Consider the following 15,405-nt stretch of genomic DNA (forward strand, 5'->3'; position numbering starts at 1 on the left):
AAAGAAAGGTTGAACATGAATTCCAGTTAATGCTGAGTTTCAGTGTCATATCTGCGGAGCCTGTAACCGCATTGGGCACCTCCCCCCCCTCTGAGAGGCATCTCCACTCACTTACCCAGCATGCCCTTGTTGGGTTCCGACAGACACATGTCCCTCTCGGCACTCGGCAGCACGAAGCCCACCACGAAGATCTCCACGCCGTCGGCCATGAGCGCCAGGCCCAGCACGAAATAGAGTGACCACTGGAAGCGCCCGTGGCCGCACTCCTGCAGGATGGTCTCGTACTGCTGGGCCAGCTCCTCCTGGTCCTTGCGCCGTTCGGCCTCTAGCTGCGCCAGGTCCCGGAACTGGCCCGCGGCCTGCGCCTCCGCGTCGGACTTGGCCGCGGTCTCGCCACGCGGGATGCCCTGGTACTCGCCCTCGTAGATCTCGTCGTCCTCGTCGTGGCCCTCGGTCGAGTCGCTGTGGCCCTCCTCGTCGTTTGCGCGGCTGTTGCTGCGGTAGTACGTGCCGTCCTGCGCCTGCACGGGGTAGTCTTCGTCGTCATCTTCTTCTTCAAAGCGCGCGTACGAGCGCTTGGTGTACTCGTCGGACATCTTGTCCGCGCCCCGGCCCACCTTCTTGCCCGCCTGGCGCTTCACCTCTTTGGCAATGTCTTTGGCACCTTTTATGAAGGCCGTCCGGTCTCTGTATCCCTCCTCCATCTTGGTGTGTGTGGTTGGAGATGTTGTTTCACTGTAAACGGACGACGTGTGTGTCTGTGGGACTTGTGTAGAGCAGCTGCGGGGGACCTGGTGTCAAGAGTGAGCCGTTGGCATGTACGTGCACACTGCTGTGTTAGAGCTTCAGTACCATGGACAGCTGCCTTATCCAGATGTGGCCTTTTCACTCCACACCTGCTGGAATGCAGAGCTCCTACGGACAGTCTGTGGAAAAGAAAAAAAAAGAGAAAAAACATTCATGTTGAGCTACTGTAGCATAAGCACAGGACACATGTAAAACTTACCTTTAATACAAATACAAATAAGTAATACAAATACGTTTTTGAATGTAACATGCATGTAAATGTAACCTATTTCATATAAGACAGGTCTAAGTTAAGGGTACTGTTCATCAAAATACTTTATGTAAACAGCACAAATCAAATACAACTCAACTGTATGCTTTTCTAACAAGCAGGGGCAGACTTCCCAATGCTGCAAAAGTCTATTGAGCCCTGTGTAGCATAATACGACCTGGATGAGGTGCAGTCAGGTGGAAAATGGCTGCTAGTTATGGTCTTGTATTTACTTTAGAGGACCAGGCAGAGGAAAATGCCTCCGAATGGTACCCATAGGTCTCCACAGGTGGCCTTTTATCCTCTCTGCCTGCCAACCTGAATCACAAACCTCCAAAGGGATGCAGACAACAGTGGCCTCTTTGTAACGCAATTAAATCTGTTCTCGTGGAAATCTTTAAGCCATTACGCGCTGACATCTCAAATGAAATAACAATATCAGCGAGGATTCCAATAACGCCATTAATAACATAATGCATAATTAAGCAACATCAATTATATCTCGGAAGCAATGTGCAGTGACACTTTGAAATGTCACTTTCTTTCTTTCTTTCTCTCTCTCTCTCTCTCTCTCTGTCTCTCCACAGAGGAAGCCTTTCGAGCAGAGAGCCATTTTACTCTTTCTGTAAACAGAACACGGACAATCGCTCACTCGACCCTCCTTTCTCCCTCATCCTCTCTCTCTCTCTCTCTCGCTCTCTCTCTCTCTTTCCCTCTTTTCCTGCCACTCAGCCGCAGCGCTAGCAGTGTTGCAGGATAATTGCTTTTCAGCGACGGCCTCTTTGTTGTATTTTCCTCCCTGAAAGAGACGCATCATTGGGGGAAAACTGGCCCCTGTGTGGTGCCTCTCTTCACCTCCCGTTTGCACCCAATCTCCCATCTCAATGATGGGTTTGACCGTGAGGCTCTCAAGGAAGCAGCAACGTGTTTTCCAGCGCACCGCACCCACAGCCTCACTCACCCTTGCAGTGGTACATGGCATTACTGCGACACTTAAACTGCCACAGAGAACGCACCACTCATGTAATCTGTCATAGCTATGAGGGGCTCGTCTGTTCTATCTCAAAAGCACACATGCCTTGATAGCCAGTATCCAAAGGCGAGAAAAGAAAAAAATGAAACTAGAAATACAGATAAAACTATTCACATCTCTATTGTGAATTATACTGTATATAATATAAATAATAATATCATTCTGATCTTTATCCAAATTAGCTTATTGAGCAGGTATATACTGTATATACAACTCATCAGTATGTCTGTTTCCTGAGCATCTAGCCCATGACCTTAGTGACATTATGGCCTTTCCTGGTCAGGGTGGGATGGGCTAACTGTGGACCTGGGAGTGAACTTACGACACGCCAGCCGTACCTCAGGGAATGTCTGAGGAGACCGTGGTCAGTAGAGAGGCCATGCTTAGTTCCTACACCCAAAAGACCTGTGGGGACGTGGCCATTTCTGAGAAGCGTTTCCTTTTATAGACAGACAGAAAGCACCAATGCTCTTGGGTTTGTATCAAGCCTCTAGGTGCATCTAAATCCAGCAGCATGAGAATATTCACTGTTTGATCCTTCCATTCCACTCCCCTTACCCCCCCCCCCCTCACCCATCCCCTCCCCCCCCCCCCTTCCACTCCCCTCACCCCCCCGTTCCACTCCTCTTCACAGGTCATCAGAACCAACTGAAAGACCAAATTATCACTATTCTAAATCATTAGTCATTCACTAGTCTATACACTAACATATGATCTCAGTCACTAGTGCTCAGTAGTCTATACACTAACATATGATCTTAGTCACTAGTGCTCAGTAGTCTATGATCTCAGTCACTAGTCTATACACTAACATATGATCTCAGTCACTAGTCTATACACTAACATATGATCTCAGTCACTAGTGCTCACTAGTCTATACACTAACATATGATCTGTCACTAGTGCTCACTAGTCTATACACTAACATATGATTTCACTCAGACATATGATCTCACTAACATGTAATCATTATAATCATTAAGATGGGGAATTGCAAGAGGACACAGAACTCTCCAGAAACACGTTGTACTGTGTTCCCAGAAGAGCCAGAGAGCTGGTGTTGACTCAGTGTTCATTAGAGGTGGAGACCCTCCCGAGCAGGACCTCATGACACCACCACTGGCCAGAGATGGCTCTACGCAGCACAGGTTGCTCCTGACAAATATGATTCCTTAGCAACAAGACACTGTGTTTAAAAAAAATACATTCTGACATCCACAGTAAGTGGTATCAGTGAAGGCAGCAATAACCTTTCGAAAATAAAGTATCAGCAGACGTAAATGTCAACACCAGCGCGGGTCAGGTGGTCAGTAATTGGTGTGGTATGTCTACCTGCTTATTCAGGGCAGAACAACAGGAGCACATATTCTCAGCGTGTGTCATTTAAATGTTCTTTGACTGCGTCTAAGGAAGACACTGTCTTTCACAATTACACATCACTATCTATCACTGTATCACCATAACAGTTTCCATCCGCCTGTCAAATAAAATATAATGCAAAGCTAAATTAAAATGTGCAGAGCAACAATGTGTGTGTAATGTTTTTTTTTTTTTTTAAAACATGTGTAGAACTTTACATTCTAATCTTCTCCAGAAGGATGAGGTAATTTCTTAGCTTATGAGTGCGACACTAGTGTTGCTACGGAGACCCAATGTAATATGTTAATAATTACAGCCCAAAGAGTAAGGGGATATCACAGGCAGAGCAGGGGCATTGACCCGCAGGAAAACCCACAGGGAAAATTAGGCTTGTCTTCGACTTTGTGCATATAGAGTGACACACGGTATGGTTTCAAAAGGCATGGTAAAGCACGAAAGTGTATATTTGGTGGGAAACTGCACCATTTTCTGTGACACCCTTTTGCTGATATGCCTCTCTGATCCGGCAGCCGAGTTACAACTAAATATCTAAGTCAGAAACTGAATCTAAAAATAGCAGAAGAGAAATGTATCAGCAAATCATTATACCTTTCATAGTCACGAAGCATTTGCATTCACAATGTCATAGCTTCATGTTTTATTTGGTGTCACGTCTCAAGTTCTCAATAAGAGAAGGTGTCACTTCGCGTTACAATATACTGGGAGAAAGGGTGATGCAAAGACCATCAAAATGGCCGTATGAAGAACTCTTCACGTCCTGGCTCTGGAGTCAAGACCTGTAATCAGACCTAATTTAAATACGAGGCCAACGTGTGGGGCAGCAAATCCCCAGGCTGATGCTTTAAGACCAAAGCCATTAGCGAGAGGTTCCTCCGCTGGGCCGGAGAGAAAGGAAAAGAAAGGAAAGGGGGGGAGGAGGAGAGAAAGAAAGAAAAAGACAATGGAGATCCTCTCGTTCATTCAGCTCAGCAAGCACTCACTGCACCGGCTAAGAGCTTGAAAAGATTTCCAGTCCGGTGTGGATGAAGCCCTCAAAGGGCACACAGAGGCACAAACCAGCCCAGAGAGATACTGTTTAAGAAAAACAACTGCTGTTTGTCGGTGCCCATCCGTGCCCATCCGTGCCAGGTGCTAGCAGCTATGCATGCCCAGATTCTGACAGACAACAGAGCTGATTTGTGTGACGTGATAGGGGCTGGGACTGAAGCTGATTAACCTCAACACATGACGAGCACAAATTGATGGAGATAATTTCCAAACACTGTTACTTAAGAATATATGAATCAAGTACCTTATATCAATATATTCCTTGTATGAATCATGTGCTTATGAAAGCAGGAACATGGCTTTTCTTTGTTTCTGTGTGCGTGTGTGTAACTAAGATTATTAGGTGCCACTTAGTCTACATATGTACAAGAGCATGTTTAGACCAGAAGTGATAAGAAAGGTCGAACTGTGCTTCTTCCGACCTTGCAAAACTTCCATCCTTGCCTCGGACATGAAAAATCCACCACGTGGTTATCCCTGCTGAACGCTCAACTTCTGTCTATATAAACCTTGTGCGATGTGTTTATCATTGCTTCACTTTCAGCCTTGTACTGGGAGTGAGCCCGATTGCAATTGTTGTTTGTCTAATAAATATACTTATATGCAGCTCCGGAGTCCTGAGGTAACTAGGGTGAATTTTCACCTAACACAAATAAATCGATTTTATTTGGATATACTCATTAAAAACGGTTTGGGGTCCCTGAAAGGACTTGAATCTGAAATATATCTATGTGTACCTAATTACATATCTATGTATGCACTCGTTCCTATACGATAAAAGGTATTGAGAAACATGTTTGTCTGTAAGTTGGACTGTTTCCCGAGCACACAGGTCTCCTGAAGAGGAGAGGTAACTTTAAGCAGACGGCGTTCTTCACCCCGTGGGGTGCTTAGCAACCCCTGCTTATAGAGCCTTGGCCCTGTAAACGAGTCTGCTGGGAAATCTTGAGACTATCGGTGAGGAGCTTTTAAATTTCAATTAGAGGGAGATGAGGAAACGCTCCACTGCTACCTCACGCAAAACGAAATTTCTTGTCTCTGAGCCACTGGCTGGCTGACAACATTACAGCAGCTACTAATAAACCCATTCTCATTTACTGATTTACTGAACCTCATCCATACAATATGTCTATATGTCATCACACTCCTGCCATAGCTACAGAAGGTATGTTTTACTCAGATATCTAAATCCTTCCTGGCAAATGAAGAGAAGAGGCGAGATGGTCTCATGACAACCTTTTTGACATCTGTCTGGTAGCGAGCTGGTATAGGGTAAAGCAAACATTTTCACAGGAAATATTGATGACAATTTGAAGTTCCTAGAAATGTTTCACTTCCACAAATCTTCTTATCCTCTGCTCAACAGCATGACTCAAGAAGCTGTGTAGAGCTTCTCATAGCAAGCTTATGTAGAGTTTCCCAATGTCAAAAAATCATGGGAATGTGACAACATGCAATGACATATTCATTCACGCTTTCTTGCCACCATGTCAGCTCAGGTCTCTGTGTTAGACACGGGAGCTTTAGGGGAGAAGATGCTGTCTTAACAAGCCCTGCTTTATGGCTCCTCTCCCCTCCTAAAGGCTCCGGCGGGGATGCTCGATACTGTGCGGGGCTCTTACATTTCAATTAGAGCCAGATCAGGACATATTTCAGCGGCGGTAAATAAGAGATGCAGTCTCTTCTCTCTTAAGAGGCTCAGCTGGAGAGTGTATTGACTGGTGTGGGTGTCATCACAGCATGGCAACGCAATAGATATTAAAGGAGAGATGTACTGAGAGAGCGAGAGAGAGAGAGAGAGAATAAGTTACAAGCTATTATGCAAACTATTTGTATATCATATCAATTCATTCAACAATATGTTTCGTGTATTCATAAAAATCTAGCTTATTTAAAATGCTTAGTCATCCTCCCCACATTGTTACATGCGGAGTGCCATACCTAATGACTGGTGGTCTTACCAGATGATTGCTAGACCTTTCCGACTTCTGCCTGCTACTGAAGTGGATCCTAAAGCGCCATGTCATCATGGCATGGTAGTGTGGTACATATCAAAAGACAATTGTGTGCTGATGGAGATGTACACGCTATTATAGAAATACCAATCCCTCTATAATAAAATTATTTAGTCTACTCATAGTTTGTACAAAATGCTGAGTCATTCTACCTAGCTCCACACATTGTTACTCAAGAAGAGATGGCATACTTGAGTAGTAGACAGAAGGTAAAAAGGTCAAGTGGGCATCTGATAGGATAACCAATCATTAGCTATGACATAGAACCCTTCACATATATACATGATGTCTCAACATGTCAGCATTCTTGTATCTCCTCTCTTTATAGAGTTCTGTACTGTGTTGCTCTCTACTCCATGGCTTTTCAGCATGAATCTTATAAATTCTTCCATAATTGTGTTAAGACGGTCAGCATGCTTAACAACACCAAGTGGCCAACTGGACTGAGTAACTCCCATTTAAATTCCTCAATCTTATAATATAATAACCAAACAACAAAAGCTCAAGCAAGAAGGTTCTAGAAGGTCTTCTAAATACCGGGCAAGGATGTGTGCGGAAAAAGAACCAAGAACCAAGATCCACCAAATTACATCTTTAATTAAAAGCCCAATCGTAATGAATGGAAAAGGCTCAGGCACACAGCTCTCATTGCAGGTGATGAAAGACTCAATTACGTTACTCAAATAGTGTTACTCAGATGATTCTACTGGGAGAGCAGATCTGCTAACGAGCACATCGAGCGATCGCAAGCGTTCTGCTGGTGTTCTTGACGTGCGCTTTCCAAATGAGCTTAAAATACATAAATTCATTAAGACTGCGTTGGATCTCTCAGGACAGACTACCGAGCTACTTCCCCATCTTGGCAAGCGCAGTGAATATTAGTATTAATTTATAATTATATTAATATATTTAAATCATTACAAAAACACATCTTGGCTGTACATCCTGTTCTTAACTTCTGATATCCCTTGCCCCATTAACGGGAGATTCATTTTCAGGGGTTTTAGATCCCCATCCCAGCTTAAAACAGTGGAGAGAGAAAGGATTACAACCGTTGGGAAAACTGTTGGCAGGATGCAGTTTTTCAACTCATTCTGCATCTTTCATGATGGATCAGTGGACAGGTCTCTCTGAGGGGGTGACTTTGGACTGCTATTTCTGTCCGTGTCCAAGTCCGAGTCCAGCTCAGAGACAGTTTCAGGTCCAGACAGATTGTATAACTACATGTCAAATACCTGAATGACAGACCATCCGAAGCAGACCAGCATCTCAGCGGTTAAGGAAGGGGAAGAGAGCAAAGATTTACTGCAGCAGAAATACTGACAAAAATCAAAGAGATTCCTTGCTGAGCTGCAGCTCATGGGAGTGAATCAGTCATCAGTCAGGAAAACAAATCTCAAATTCCGTCTGTAAAAATCACAGTCTTTGGAAACAAAACCTTGAAATAACCCCTCCGTCTCTGTTGGGAGATATCTGGTTAACACAAACCTGTTTGTTCCGAAGGAACACTTTCACGGATCATTTCCGGCCACATACAGTATGCATATATACATACATATCTATATATTCCATTTCTCACACAGGGCTGAGTTGAATTCCCACAGATGTAGTTCATAAACAGGGAATTTCTGTTCCATATTTTTGCACACATCATGCATGGGTAGTCAGATAGACAGAAGGCAACATGTCCTGACAGTGACTAGTCATTGTCCATAAATAATGAACGTGTGCCATGTCCTAACAGTGACTAGTCATTGACCATATTAATGAACGTGTGCCCTAGAGCGACTATGAAACACCACAGATCGGCCCATTGTCAGGCCTTTTTGCCTGGGAGGCAGCACAGGACTGTACTGGGGGTCCTGACAGACTGACTGACAGGAATACACCTGGGGTTAGATGGATTGCAGTCAGGTACATGTACAGCCACTCAGAGCAGCCGAATATACACAAACAAAACCAGCCCCAGTTCGCCCTCCCCCGCACATCATATACTTGCTCAGAGAGAGAGCCGCTGCACTCCCTGGAAATCCCATCGTTCAATATTTGGTCTGCGTTCAAAGTTTCCTCGACAGAGCCCAGTGGGTCACCGGAAAATAAACCTCTGTTTACAGAGGATGTCATAAGCTTCTCTACCCTCCCTGTCCAATATGGAGATCTAATGCAGTCAAACGCCGGGTAATCCGATAAATAAAACTGTTTTATTTACTGCAGTCTGCCAGTGCTATGGCACAAGCTGGCTGATCAGGATAGATAATCCCCCGAGCCGTACAAGCACATGAGGGATACAGTGCGAAAAATCCTCGACCCTCGACCAATGGCTTAAGGTAATGATGTCAAAAAAAAACATGCTGCCAATTGACTTTGTTACATGGTTGAATAACAAGATCATTGGCTTGCCGGCTGCTACAGGAAGAGCCATCTTTGCCAGCAAGAGCCTTTGGAGATGGAGAGAGATAACTCATGCCCCAGCCGGACCCGGTGGCACATCTGAATAAAGCTACATACTATTAGCAATTTCCGCTGAATCATTCCTGCATCTGCGATGATCATCATCATCACACCTACCATCCGATGCCCACTATCCATATACACCTGCCACGCAGAACATCCGCCAATCAGCCTCTCCGCTGGCCTGGGGTGCGGCCCTGACGAGCTCCACATAGCTCATCAAGACTGTGTCGATGTCCAGCGAGGCTTGCAGATGGCCAAGTCACAGCAATAGCCCATTTTCAGAGGAGTATTGAGAAAAGCAATCTGCGCTTCGCGCGTGGCTCGCTTTAGTCAGGCATTCTGAGCAGCTCAATCAACCCGGTGACAGAAAGGCCTGATGAAATGTGCTCAGTGCTAACCATTGTTTCACCTGGCTACCTCAACAAACGCCATTTAACTCACAGACGGCACTGTGAAAGACCGATCACTAACAGCCATAACAGCTCCGCTCCACAAATTACACATTTCACTAGGCCACTTTAGAGTAGACATCGATGGCTGATCGATGCCAGTCAAAAGCATCAATCAAGCAGCCCAGACAGACTGGAAAGTTAGGTATTAAAAGCCAAAAGACCTGGCCAAAAGCCTTTCTTAGCCCTTCCATGCAGTAGGGCCCAGTGTCTCCCATTCCTGTGCTTTACAGAAATGCGGTGTTTTTAAGCTCTTCAACTAGCTTCTGCTATGACTCACAGCTAACAAGGAGGGGCAGGGCAATAAATAGCCACTAAATTGCACGCCACGGTTTCCACTCACATTTATATTAGGGAAGCTATGGTTGATTTTAATCACATCCAGTGTTTTAGAGGTGGGGTTATTTTATTGTGCCGCGCAAAGAGGTTTTAAATCACTGTGCATTTAATATCACAGCTCTACAACGATCCACGAGACACATGCTTGAGGGGCGCACCTTCTTGCAGAGTCGTTTCGTTTTAGTGGAGACTAATAAAATCATTTAGCTGCGCCGCGCTGCACTGTGTACACAGAGATTGTGTTGGACTAGCGTAGGTGTTTGTTGACTAGCCCCTGCGGGGCTCGCTTCAAACAGAGCAGGACAATGTGCCAATAGTGTGTGGGCTCTGGTGACATAGACCAGCCTTCCGCACGGATAGGGGTGGAAGCAAAGCTGGCCTTCACACACACACACACACACACACACACACACACACACACACACACACACACACACACACACACACACACACACACAGCAGAGCTAGCCTGGATGATTTGCCATCTTCGAGAATAAACAGCACTCTGATGGATTTTTTTTTTTGTTACAGTTTGTAGTGTAGTAATACACAAATATCATTTTTTACTAATGTTATAAATCTGAGTGGAGGTTTTTTCCCCATCAAGACCACAGCTTGTATCACAGCTTGTAACCTTACAACACAGACTATATCATACTAAACAGCTGGTATATATACCTGCTACTCTATACTTCTCAGAAAAAAAGGGTACTGATGTGGTGAATGCCGGACTGATATAAGAGATGGCAGCATCCACGGATAAAAAATACAGTGTTGTTTATAGAGGAATAAAATGGACCATTTGTAGTTTCCGCAATACACATACAAAATGGCTGGAATAGCACTGTTTCCTCAAACATCAATCCTCTCAAGGTTTACATTTGCCTTATATCTAGATTGCAAAAATCAGACAAACAGGCTGTATCTAATGATCATTTCTCCTCACATGTTTCATCCACAGGATACGTTAAAACTGACCAGGACACTTGGCAATTTGTCCCTGATGATGTTATCTCCAAAAGCTGTCAGCGAGGCCCCGCCTCAGTCCTCTCCTATTGATTCTTGATCTTGTGTCCTTTCCACCATTGATCTACAAAGAGACTGGATGTGTGCAGGCACAGGGGGGTGAAATGGCCTCTGTGGTGCCTTCCACCTATCCAGTCCCCAAGGGGATCCGTGCACAAGAAGCAGAAGGACGCAAGGAGGAGAAGGCAGGGGGCAGTCACTCCTGTAACAACCAATAGGGGAAAGAAAATACAGTATGTGACTAGGCACTTGCTTACATTTCACAAAACAGAGTGAAAAGGATGGTAGATATAACCCTGAAAATATGAAATGTGTCTGTGCGTCATCACAAGACAAAAACATACTTTCAGTTAGAAAAATAAGCCAAGCTATCTGAGGTAATTTTGGCATTCGGTAGAGAAAAGGGATGGCTCTATACAGGGAAGACAGACAAGAAGGCAGGATGTCCCTGGAGTATCTGAATGGTTTTCTTCAGTCAGCCTTTCAAGCATGACAAACAACCTAGCACAGAGACAGAGGGCAAATCAGCCAGGGATGAACTAACCAATGTCCATCATGAACAGGGACTGAAAAACCACAAGCAGATTACTAACTTTTTATTCAAAACAATTTAATATCAGATGTCACGTTGAAGAAAAAAACAAATTACTTTCCATGTATTTTCCTTCTTTCCTCTCTTTCCTCTCCTCCAGAACACATTCACTCTAACAAGCACAAGCACAGCTGCGCCATTGCAACACAACAGGCCCTGCAATTTGGACCCTTGAAATTTTGAATGCGGACGCAGGAGATTATGAAGTACTACCGGAAAACGTGACCTTGGCCCCGTTTACATTCCATTCAGCACACAGAGAGATGATGAAATCCTGTTTAAAGACAACCAAAAAAACAAAACAAAAAAACATGGCTGGTCTCTGGAAGGGTCGAACATAAAAGAGAGAGGATAGAGGGAGGCTGGTGGGCCGACCATTAGGTACAGGCACTGAGCCAGGAGCCGTCTCTGTGGAAAGGACAAGCCCACTATGAGTCACGTTCCCCCTGTAACACATCTCTCAGTGTGCACTGTCACCATGGTCACATTTCAGCGACCCACAGCCTCACATGCTCTAGGAGAGGCGAGGGCTTGCCACTCCGCATCCATTTTCTGCACTGTGTGACAAACGCCTCCGAAACGAAACTGCAATGAGTCTGTCGTTCACAACCATGGAAATGGAAAAACATTACTGGGGAAGAAAAGAAAAAAATGTTGCACTCTGATTACCATAACAATAGGTTGATGAAATAAAAATAAAAAAACTGAACGACTGAGAAATAATTGAATGACTGAAAATCCAGAAGGGGTTAAATGAATTTAGAAAAATGAGTGCGACGGATCATATCACACGAACATTAACAGCAGATGTGATTTGAATACTAATTTGTCTCCTATAGGAGCTTTAATTGATTGTCCCATTCAACTAGTCTTACTACAAAGACTCTACACAAGGAGTCCTTGTCAACAGGTTAACACCAGTCTGTTGTATACAACCTTCCCTGACGATACTTTCAACCTAATAAGCCATTCTCACGGTTTGTTATGGTGTTCAGGACCACTGCTCCCCCAGAAGACACTGAATCTACCGCAGGGATTACTGACTGAGAGATTATGTTGCTAGGGCATGCAGACATCTGTGTCAACGCACACTGCAGTGGCTTCCCCCACCACCCTAAATCTCCCTTTCCTCAAGCAGCATCTTCCCTCCCATCCTTGGTGGGGTCTAAGTGGATAGCATGCCTTCTCAAGATGAAAGGGCTTTGATTAGTTAGTCATGGCTGTTTCTAGCAGTGGCTTAGTGATGAGAAATGAGAGACTGTCTAGCTGGTAATAGTACGTCAATCGGGTATCCCTCGACGCAAAGAAAAAGAACAGATGTTGAGGGAGAGCAAATCTGACAGACGCCTATGTGATTGGGGCTGAACTATGACTGTCACTAATGAAGCTACTGATGAAACGAACAGCTCCGTTTAACGTATAGATAACAAGGACCAGAAAAGTGACCAAAGCCTCGATTAGGATACACATTAATCGATCTCACCGATTCTCACGTCAAGTCAGCCATGAAAGTTGGCAACTCTGCATCAAGGCCTAGCGCTGGGGAGAGCAGTCCTTAATCAGATGAGGAGACTTGCAGAGAGCAACAAAGTGTCCAAACAAATATTGACCAATCTAATCAGCGAGCTTGCTTCCTCTTGCCAAGCACTCAACATGCTGAAAGGTTCCATTCAACACCAGCATCACTCCTTCGAGGGTTACTCTCAAGGTTAACCTGAAGCAAGCGCTGTAGAAATGATGGAGTGTGTGAAAAGGGCAATCAAAAGAAGAAAGCGGGGAGAAATAAAGGCGTTTTTTTGTAAAAACGAGAGGACCCACTTTTGAAAATGATGGAAAACTCTGTATGGAAGGGCGTCAATGGCTGTCATGACGGGGAGGATTAATCTCTGCTGCCAGTTCAGAAAAATGAGGAATTACTTTTCAAGGATGGGCCAAAAACACACCTAAGATGATCTGTAAATAAACAAGAATGTATCTGAGGGATAACTAGCTAACTACGAAACTCACACATCAGTGATAGAAAATATTTATATTTATCAACATCTCAGACTTAAAACTTGTCCCTTAGATTGTAAAAATGTTAAATTATAATATATAACATTAGATATAATTGAATATAGCCTATGCTATAGTTGTGTTAATGTGAGGGGAAATCATTCATAAACAGAGGCTTAGTCAAATGGCAGAGTGGCTATGTTCAGTGATGCTTAACATCACCAAACACCAGGAAAAAAACAGCTTATCAAAACGAACATATATGAGATATATGAAATGCACTGGATTTTAATCAAATAACCTCTCGTTGTTGTCCGTATTCTAAAAGTCTCAAATTCATCTAATCAAACATAAATTGTACTAACAAGGAGGTGCCATGGGCTATGGAGGAAATGTGTTAGAGGCCTTCAAAACTATTCATATAGCCTTCCTTATGGGTCATACCTGCGACTATGATGTTGACGACGGACTTAAGGATATATCTGTGGAATGACAACCAGCTATCAAAACGTTGTATCACTTATTGTCATCACCTCTAGATGACCAAATGAAACGAATATGACCGAGCCTTAATACATCAGGTCCATCTGATAAGACCACGTGATCTAATACACATTTATATGCATGTGTAGACTCAACGTTGCTTTCCCCCCCCAACACGGCTTAGAAGTATTAAAATCGCCAATCGAGGACACCACTCATTTGACCATTGCCCCTGTATGATGACGCTGAAATAGGAATGTCCGTCTACAGCAAGTTGTAGTCTTCGTGACTGCTGCAAGGTCACATTGTTCTCTGAGGATTCCATCCGTGAATGAGCAACATGACATTCAAATTCACAAGTAACTGCATTCAATCGATTTTTAGGTACCTAATGTATACCAGTCTTCAAATATTGCCCATATCATGCGTCGTGTGTGAGGGAAGGAATATTACCGTCAAGGCTGGCATAATGTATTCCACCCCTAGCATGACTGCCAATTTCACACTAAGGTGAATGGGCGAGGTTTTCTCGGACGTTTATCTGAATAACAAATGTATTAAGGAGATTTTATGTAGCCACAGAACCGTGCAGTTTCTTAACATTTAACTCCGGTCAGCGTGAAATAATACATATGGAACAGCAAAAATGGCCAGCACCTGTAATATTACAACAGTACAGCAGCTGTGGCTCTAGGTTTGCAGTAGTGAGCTGCAAGCTCTCATTGACCATATATTGCACATTTTTTTTTTTTACTCTAAAGTCATACATTTGTCCTCATCGGTCAAAATGGCTTCTTTGTCTTTTTTGTGTTATATATTTAATTATACGAAGAACACATCGTTTTCATGACGACGTAATGACGATACATGCAGTCTATTTTTATCTTCAAGAAAAGAAAATGTAACCGCGGATGGAACACGCCCGGGGGTATCAATGCAGCAACTATATTTCCATTGTAGACCAAACAAATATGTTTAAATCCGCGATAAGCTCATACATGGATAACCATAATTAGCCTTCCAAAGCTCGATTCGATTAAATAGGTAAAATGCCACTTACCTTAGTGTTTAGGTCGTCCTCTGTATGCTTTTCCTCAAAACTGTGACTATTGTTATTCGTTGAATTATCTCAAAATTAAATTTGAGATGCACGATTTAAAATGGTATGGATGTCTGCACGGGTTTTGCTTAACCCTATGATGTGAATGCGATTGACGTGAGGGAGAGTGCAACCTTACTACACAGCTTTCTCCTCCTCCTCCGAGCATCCCCCTCCTCTCTCCTCAGTGCGCGCTGCTCTAGCTTACACCATTCGCTTTGGATAGGGGGTTCCTCCCGTTAACCTATGGAGGACAAGGGGTCCAGTGGAATGGATAGCAAGAACAGAATGACCTTTTCCAAAACACCCTCTTCCTAAATGCCGAATTGTAGAAATGTGCTCGGATACACTGAGAATCACTTGTTTTCCACAGACAACCCGCATATGCGCCACCCGTTTTGGATGACGCGATACGTCAGTTTCGTCTTAAATTAAT

General features: G+C 44.0%; 1 protein-coding gene across 2 annotated transcripts in view; it reads right to left on the reverse strand.

Moving 5' to 3' along the window:
• The window catches only part of sv2a (synaptic vesicle glycoprotein 2A), a 36,016-nt gene extending 20,611 nt beyond the window's left edge, over nt 1-15,405 (reverse strand). The window contains exons 1-2 of one of the 2 annotated variants that reach the window (XM_031575801.2): nt 14,931-15,405; nt 116-926 (exon numbers count right to left, since the gene is read on the reverse strand). In XM_031575801.2, the coding sequence (XP_031431661.1) occupies nt 116-704 (589 nt within the window). In that variant the 5' untranslated portion in view covers nt 705-926; nt 14,931-15,405. The remainder of the gene's footprint in view (nt 1-115; nt 927-14,930) is intronic. The other variant, XM_012818036.3, reaches the window with a different exon arrangement.

The sequence above is a fragment of the Clupea harengus genome, chromosome 11, assembly GCF_900700415.2.
Source record: "Clupea harengus chromosome 11, Ch_v2.0.2, whole genome shotgun sequence".
Classification (NCBI taxonomy): domain Eukaryota; kingdom Metazoa; phylum Chordata; class Actinopteri; order Clupeiformes; family Clupeidae; genus Clupea; species Clupea harengus.